Here is an 8,671-nt window from a genome sequence, read left to right on the forward strand (position 1 = left end):
TGTAGACCTCCCTTTTTCAGGTTGAAGGTCTCCCTCTCCAAAGCATTAGGGACACTTCCTCTAGCAGAATATTTCAGCTTCTTGCCAGACTTGGAAGAGTTTCGAGAACTGCACTAAACGTTCTAGTGTTGGTGGTCATCCTTAAACCACCCACTCATACCAACATTTCAGAGAGCACATTCAACCTAATGCTGTCATCCATATTTTTTCACACTTTGAATTACAACTCTCTTCTTGGACTCATACATACCCCTCCGAATTAAGAGGGGAATGTTGGACACCTAATCCTCTAAGGGTTGGAAGCTAAACAGTCAAAGGGAGTCCAAAAGACCACTTGGAATATGAATCCAAGGGTCACACCATGTGCTATAAATGTATATCATGTCAATAATATATGCATTCAATGTTTATGTTTCATATCGGTTTTTCATATTCCATGTGTTTAACATTATTCAAGATGGTTTTCTCAGCCTAGAATATGTAGCTACTAAAGAACAAATAGCAGATATTTTTACAAAGTCCTTGGCATCACCAAGGTTTCTTCAATTACGACATATGCTTGGAGTAAAGGAAGTTGTTCTTGGGAGGTCATCTTGAGTCCTCCTTCCTTTATCTCTTCATTTTCTTTCCTTCTTTCTCTCTTATGAAATTTTGAACATGGGTACCTATAAAGGCCTAGTTGTCGAGACCCATTCTTAGTGTTTTTTTTTCTTTGTTTTCCTACCTATGTTTCGCTTATGGGGGGGTGTTAGAGTTCCAATAAATATTGAAATTTGTAACCTTACGTAGTGATCTTATCAACTGCATTGTCGGTGTTATCCTTATCTATTGAGTCATCAGTCTTATCTTCTAGCTATCGCTAGAAGCCTATCTTGTGCTTATAAATTAGACTCATGTATAGCTCATTTTCTCAAGCAATGAAGTGTGTTTTCTCTTCGTTCTTCATCTTGTGATCTCTTGATAGAAGGATTGTTTAGCTTTGCAGTCTGATCCTGGGTATTTTAATACTCTTTCATGCTAGAAGGTATTTTCCTTGTAGTGACATGAGTTTTCCTTGGGAATATATACATATATATAAGATCCACAAATGTGTTGAAAAATGCGCGCGCGCACACATATTCTCTTGGAAGCATCTCCTGGGTTTCATGTGAGGTTCCCCCCTCTATATCTCCACACACACACACACACACACACATATATATAGTATTTCTCTTTTCTCTTGCCAATTACATCTAGCATCTAGCTTGGGTGGTTGGGAGGAATGATTGCCATCCTCCCCACCCAAGTTCAATTTCTGCATGTAACATGCTGAGCTGTTTTAGTGCTAAATTGTCAAAGGAAATGGCACACCCAGAGAGTACTGCCACTATTCATAGAATCAAAAATACCATAGCAAAGCAGAGAGCAATACGAGATGACTTCCCTAAGCTAGTTCAATATCCCTGGACCCTAATGTTGGATGGAGATGTTGCAAGTTGGTACTTACCCAATTTCTTTAGCTTCCTCAAGTTTAGTTTCAGCTAAGCTGGAAATTTTGGGCCAAGGCATAATATATCCCGTGCTATTACCTCAAGCATGTAAGAGTTAGGCTGGTAATGGATGAGTTAGGCTGGTAATGGATGAGTAGAAAGCCATTATAAAAAAATCAGCCAGCCAGTTAGAGGCTAGTCAATACCAGTCCCCGACTGCCAATAACTACAATGACAATTGGAAGCTCTTTAAGAGAACATCTTGCAAAATAGTTTTAATGCAATAAAAAGCTACCCTCTCTTCCAACCGAAAAAAACTGTGTAACCTATCAAAGTCATTCGTAAGATTGGATTTGGCCCTGCAAAACAGGCTAAATTTCAAGATGACTTTGGATGATAGGAAAAATATGCTAATTGCAGCTAGCCAGATTTGACTATCCTCCAAATATTACAGGAGGACTATAGAACTTGAAATCTGCTAAAGACCAGTGCACCTGGATATTATCTACAAGCCATGGCCTCACTCATCCACAGGCTCAAATACACACACAAGTGTGCAACAGTCACAAGCGTTGGAGATCACATTAAACTGTACCCATCAAGTAATTGATTTATCTGATTTGGAAAATAAACTGAATTTTATCTACAAGATTACAATTAAGCAAACTCTATAAGATTTCAATACATTGACAGGGTTTGGTACTCAATTAAATCAATGTCAATATCTAGTACACCACATGATAAATCAAACACTTACAAAACAGAAACGATATGCACGTCATATGAAGCGTTTGAGAATGACCACAAAACAAAGAATAACATAACAGTCACCCAAAACTAGCAATATTCTCTATAATAAATTATAGAAACATATTTTACACCATGCGTAAAATATAACACAGATACAACAAACCTAGAAATGTCCCCATGTGCTCCGATAGAAGAAAAATTAAAAATGATATAACTGTGACAGACTCCGATAGCTCAATGGTGCACCGTACAAGTGAAAGCTCCTGCAAAATGACTTGTCCCAGTTGGAAATGCAACCATTCTTGAAGGGTTTTCTTACTTAAGTCCAGAAACCTCGAGAGAGATGCCCAAGCTAATCGATGGGCCGTTTCAGGGTACTGCGATGACGAGTGTACAAACATATTTATTTATCCTTCAAAAAATATCATACCGTATAGGATTGAACCTAACTCAAAGACGACTTAGCCCTGACAAGACAGTTCACAATTTGTCAATGCCAACTCCAACAATTACCTGATGATTCGGGTATTAAATCAAACCAAGAGTATTTAATAATTGTATTAAGAGTATCCATAACAAACGACAACACAATAAATAATTAGAATCATATATGCCAATGGACGTCTAGAGTTATATCTGATATATGAATTACACCAAAAAACATACTATCTTTTCTCAAGTTGAATGTTCTACTTCTTTGCTTCCATTTCAGCATATTTATAAAACGGCATTTACACTATTTCTAGCTGAAATTCACATTGCCGTTAAGACAGTTACTTGTAGAACCCAATTATTTAAAATCACTGGCAAGGTTGAGAGATGGTATAATTAAATTAACATGGTTCTCTGCTAACCAAAATGAGGTAATGTTGATAGCAGATAAAAACAGAGATTAAAATAAATGGCAAACATAATACAGTGCATTATGGAGAATGAAAATCAAGCAACATCTTAAAGTTCACTTTGAAACATACAGGAGGGTCAAGTGCGCCTTCCCTGCATATAACTAGGTAGCATGATTCAGCTAGAAATGAAACATGCTCGGGAATTTGGTTTTCTTATATTTCTCATTTAGTTGTTAACGTAGTTCAACAGCTCTCGAACCATAATCTAAGCCTGGTGATAAATCCAGCTCCTATAATGCATATTTCTCATGACTAATTATGATATGCAGGGTAGGTTAGATATGAAATGAATAACTAGACTTTCTAGCAATTCTAAATCCGATGTTAAAGAAAAAATCAAGCCCATTATAAAAGTCTTAACGAACTCAAGGCAACCATGACAGAGAGCTCATAATCTGACTAGCTTTGGAAGCAATATTCAAAATTTTCTCTAGATGCCTTGCAATAAATTCATAATATAGAAAAAAAATATACTTTTGGTATCCACGGATAAGGATGAAACTCTAGACATATAGTAAGTCCTCATGTATAAAATACAAGCCACAAAATGCAGAAGAAAACAAGTAGAAAGTATAACCACAATGAAACATGCACTTGATCTTTGTGAAACCTCAGCTATAAAAGCAGATTGAAGTGTAGGTACAACATACCTTTTCCTTTTCCTAAAAAATCGTCCAATGCTGGGGATAATCTGCTTCTTTTTTTTGTTCAGAGACAAAGGCACAGACCCTACAGCACGTTGTTTTTCAAGATGACTGTTCACAATCAATGGCTCACTGAATGCCTGAAAATTCAAGGATTTTCTTTCTACAAAAGACACTGAATCATTATTCTTTCCAGATATCAGCAACTCTGACGTCTTCAGAAAAGGTGTGTGTTGCTTCTGTTGTTCACGTTCTCTCCATCTCATTAGCTCACCAACAACTGCTTTTTTAGCTGCTTCTGCCATATCTGCTTTACACAATTCTCGCTCTTCTGCTGACTTCAACTCTTCAATTTCTCGGTATGCCACTTCTAGCTTCATCAATATTTCTTGTTCACCTGCTTTTACTGCATCAATTTGGGCCATGACAGCAACCACTTTCTTATCTGTAAGCCTGTTGATATCCTCCACCCTCCTGCTTAGGGAATCAAATTCAGGATGTGAAATTGTAATCCCACCACTAGATTCTGAAGTAGAAGCTCGTGCAGCACTAGCTTTTTCAGATACAGCTTTAATTTGCTCCATGGCTGTAGCTTCCGCAGCTTTAGCTTCCTCAAGATCCTTATAGGCAGATTGCAGTCTATTATCTATGGTATTCATCTCAGCCTTTGCCAGTTCAGTCTCCAATTTTGCTTTACATGCTTCCTCATTCATAGATTCAGCTTCCTTCCTAGCCTGCTCAGTTTCTATATTAATCTGTTGCAGAGCTTGAGAGAGATGTGCAGCAGCATCTTTTGCCTTTTCTTCAGTAGCAATGGCAACTGCCAATTTTGATCTGGCTTTATGAAGCTCTGCATTCAGATCTGCTGCTTTTGTTTCTTCTTTTGCCTCGATCTCATTTATTTCAGTCAATTCTGTCTTTTTCTTATCTAGCTCTGTTTTTAAACAATCCATAGAAGCACTCAAAGAAGATCCTTCTTCTGTTACCTTCTTGAGATCCATTTTTGCCTGCTCAAGCTGAAGAGTTTTTGATTCCAACGAAGAACATGCATCAGATTCTTGTTTCTTGGCCTTCTCAATCTCTTCCTTCACCTTCTTAAGATTCTCAATAGGATGAGAAGCACTCTTACAACCCTTAAACTCTGAACTCTTTACTAAATTGACTTCATTTTGCAAGTTCTCCACTGCTGCTTTTGTGACAGCTAGCTTTCTTTCTAGATCCTCTGTAGCACCAAGATCTCGTGTAACAGCCAATTTTTGTTTTCTAATTTGTTCTGCTGCTGCAGAAGCCTCCCGTGCTATGGCCTCCCTCTCAGCTGTAATTGAAATCCTTTCCTTTTCTGCTTCCATACAAGCCCGTTTAATAAGGGCATGAGATTCATGAGCTGCAACAATCTCCTTCTGAAGCTCCTTTGCCCTGATTGCATTTATTTCTATTTTGGCAATTTCCTCTTCTGCTTGTTTGATGGCAAATACCTTGGTTTCCATGCAAGTTTGGAACTCTTGTTTCAGCTTTCTAAGCTCTTTTTTGGCATCTTCCAGCTCAGCTGTAGCTGCTATAAGCTCATTTCGTGCAGCAGTAAGATCTAAGTGCCAACCTGTATTATCAGGCTTACCATTATCTGTATTTGTAGCACATACTTCTTCAGCACGAAGCCTAGCAATTTCAGAAGCCTTATAAGCCTTTTCTCTAGATTCTGTTGCTTTTCCCAACTTCCAAGACAAATCCTCGACAACTTTCTTAGCTTCTGTCAGTTCAACCTGAGCTTGAGCCTTTGTTGTCTCTGTGTTTTTCAGTTGTTCCCTTAACTTAGCGAAGTCCTTTTGCAGAAGATGCAGTTGAGTTTCATTTGATATTTGTCTCTAGAAATCCCAAAGAATAATTTTAGAGAAACAAAATCCATTGAAAAGAAAGATTTATTGTAACTAAATACGCATTTTCTCTTGTAGGGTATTAAAGAGAATAAAGTTTCCGTGCAGTTATATTTGTGTCATCTAAGCTTAATAAACAGAGAAACATAAATGAAAGAAAATTACCAGCATCACCTTTTCTTCTGGAATTTCAAGTCTTTTCTTAGTAATTTTATCTCCAATAGCCCTCTCTCCAAACATGCTCACAGCAGCCTTAACTGATTCAAAAGGAGCTCTCATGTCTATCTCTACCCTGTCACCTTTATGACTACATGATCCAGTATCAGAAGTTTCCCTGCTGTCCATCACGTTTATATAACTTCCCTGTACATTTCACAACCTACATGAGAACCCATTCAATGTGTGCCTGTATTCTACACATCAAAATACAAACTGATGAACTATCCTCTAAGAATCTACGTGCTGAATTTGCTTGACAGAAAAACAGTTATCACAAGTATAACATAGTAATAACAGCATGCTCTTCAATATTTGTATTTACTCACAATTCTTGGTTAATAATTTGGTAACATTCCTGAAAATCAGCTATTATCGACTGTTATTATGAGTAAATGGAAACACAGCTTATTTTTTAACTTTGATGAAGTGCCCATGAAATTCAAAGTGTCCAAAGAAGGCAACAAATTATGAAGTGGCAGAAGGATATCCCAGAGTCCAATCAAGCAATGGACCGCTTGATAAATATGGTCCACAATTGTCAACCTTATCAATGAAAACCTATTTTGAATAATACTCAAAAGCTTAACTACTGCAAGTAAGGCCTTCCCTAATTCTGATACCAGCAAGTCTTCCAAGCAGAACCTAAACGTAACATTTCTTATGGATGTGGCTTGTATAATCTGTAGATCTTGTATAGGTTTTAATCATTAAACATCAGATCTGTCATGTGTTTAGCTTTAGCTTGGGCCCTGGGTCTCAATAGTTGAACATCAGACCCTGTTTCTGAAAACCCTAGCTATATGTGTGGTAAATTTTCATGTAAATCTTATTTGTTATAATAGAATTTTTATGTATATGAAAAAGTAAGACATTCAATATTTAGCAAAAATGCCAACGATTAAAAATATCATCATGGTTTGAAGAGAAATAAAGAAAAAGGAAACAAACCTTAAAGTGAATGAATTATAGCATCAACCATATGGAGCTCCGTATGGACAACAGAGGTGTCCTTTCAGAGTCCAGACAAAAGGTAGGTTATCCATTCAAAATTTAATGTTCGCTTCATAAATTGAAGGCACAAGTTGTATTCGAGAAGGGCTATTACAGACACAACTCCATATGTGGATGCGCATGTCTGTAAAAATTAGCTCAGTCACTTCCAAAGTTTCATCTTTCGTCCTCTTGTGATCAGAATGACGATTTTCAGAGTGAGTAATATCGAAGCATTTTGTTGTTTTCCAGAGAAACCAAAACTTGCGGGCATCAAATTAGGCTTTCCATTACAGCTAGCTAAGGCTCAATAAGCTCCCCTGAAGACTGAATCGCGTTTTGAGGCATTCAACAACAGCACAAAAATATGGGTTATGTGTGTGTAATTAGTAATCTAACACAATTCTCAAGTTCCTAAAAAGCAATAGAACATTGTAAGAACTAAAATTAATAAAATCATCTATTGTCCATACATATTTGGATACTCGAAACACAGTCTCTTGAAAGGATATGCCCAGTGACCTTATGATCCTTTAATGATCTGATTAATCATAACGAAGATATTGTCTTCAACCTCAATAATCCTAATTTGGCATATACATGACCTATCAAAACCCAGTATTCCTAATTTTCCCAAAAATATAACGCTGAAATTCTGATAATCAATGGCCTGAATTTAACAAATAAACACAATAAAATCGAACAGTCTGACTAGTTAGAGCCACAATTATGGAACACAATAGTCCTAACTCGTCAGATACATCAAACTAAACCCCAAAAATCCTGATGTTATATGCACGTAATACTGAAACCCAGAAGTCCTAATGTTGTCTGTACATAAAATTAGATCCCAATAGTCCTAGTTGATATTCACATAATTGCCTCATGTCTAATGGGACTGGGAAACGAATTCAGGGGCGCAAAATGTTTGGTTTCAAGCAAAATGAAATAGGGGAAATTGGTTGGCGATAAATAAGGAAAACCCGTAACCACATCATGCGCAAACAACCGCAATATAAAATGGAGGATCATGAAATCCCAACATACCTGGATGAGGTGCCAGCAATATGGTGTCTATCAACCAGTTCAAAGAGAATTTATAATTTTTACCTATGATGTAGAGCAATCAATAAATATGAACGCCATCCAATATGATTGACTGACCATCAAACTTTGAATTACATATATTCTGACTCCTGTGGTTTGAGAATACAACTGACAACAATTTCAACACCCTGCTCACACATGCAATATCCCCTTGGCTTTGTCTTCTGTTGCCTCATAAATGCAATATCCCCTTTTCTTTTCTGTTGGGATTCCCGCTACAGAGGCAATAACCAATTTTCCGCCATCCGTCGACAAGTTCAACGCCTCCCTCTTAAAACAAAAACCAATACGCCAGCAATGGGATATATATATTTTTTCTAAATGCAAATTCGCAAAGCAATAGGAGATATGCATATATGTTTGTTTTTCTAAATCTAAATAGTAGGCACATTGGATACCATACCATGTATTTTGATCCTCTGACATTAAAAGGCGGCCCACCTATTTGCGTAGAGGGGGTAATCTATCTACTCTCCATTGTCGTCTCCGTCTCCGTCTCCGCCTCCACGTCCTTCTATTCTTTGTATATTCATTTGAGCCCATCAAATCAATCAAAGTGAATTGATGTAATTTACACGTCCCACCCCATTACACCAACTTTGTCTTTCATGCCTCCAAAACCTACAAAAGTCTTCGTCTACTACTTATCTATGTGACTTGTAACAGTGCCTGATCTCGATTAACCTTATCACTTATTCAAATTATATATATTTTTT

At 37.2% G+C, this 8,671-nt stretch overlaps 1 protein-coding gene across 5 annotated transcripts; it reads right to left on the reverse strand.

Annotated features, from left to right (window-relative positions):
- Nucleotides 1–2,296: 2,296 nt before the first annotated feature.
- On the reverse strand, nt 2,297–8,303 carry LOC149228637 (WEB family protein At5g55860-like). Of its 5 annotated transcripts, none has more exons than XM_089378304.1 (4): nt 7,896–8,303; nt 5,805–6,002; nt 3,775–5,630; nt 2,297–2,596 (listed from the first exon to the last, which is right to left on the reverse strand). In XM_089378304.1, exons 2-4 carry the CDS (start codon nt 5,982–5,984, stop codon nt 2,572–2,574), a joined length of 2,061 nt encoding a protein of 686 aa, XP_089234430.1. In that variant the 5' UTR covers nt 5,985–6,002; nt 7,896–8,303; the 3' UTR covers nt 2,297–2,571. The 5 variants fall into 5 exon arrangements, with proteins under 5 accessions (XP_089234430.1, XP_089234433.1, XP_089234429.1 ...); XM_089378307.1 differs by having other exon boundaries at nt 5,814–6,002; nt 7,959–8,302; XM_089378303.1 differs by having other exon boundaries at nt 7,959–8,302.
- Nucleotides 8,304–8,671: the final 368 nt, after the last annotated feature.

The sequence above is a fragment of the Pinus tabuliformis genome, chromosome J, assembly GCF_031772625.1.
Source record: "Pinus tabuliformis cultivar Carrire ecotype Pingquan chromosome J, CPIR1, whole genome shotgun sequence".
Classification (NCBI taxonomy): Eukaryota; Viridiplantae; Streptophyta; class Pinopsida; order Pinales; family Pinaceae; genus Pinus; species Pinus tabuliformis.

Coding starts and splice junctions, on each gene's coding strand:
- LOC149228637 (XM_089378304.1), bottom strand. CDS start 5,984: ATGGACAGCAGGGAAACTTCTGATACTGGATCATGTAGTCATAAAGGT. Junction 5,631..5,804: donor CAGAAGAAAAGGTGATGCTG/GTAATTTTCTTT, acceptor TGGGATTTCTAG/AGACAAATATCAAATGAAAC. Junction 2,597..3,774: donor TTTTTTAGGAAAAGGAAAAG/GTATGTTGTACC, acceptor TCGTCATCGCAG/TACCCTGAAACGGCCCATCG.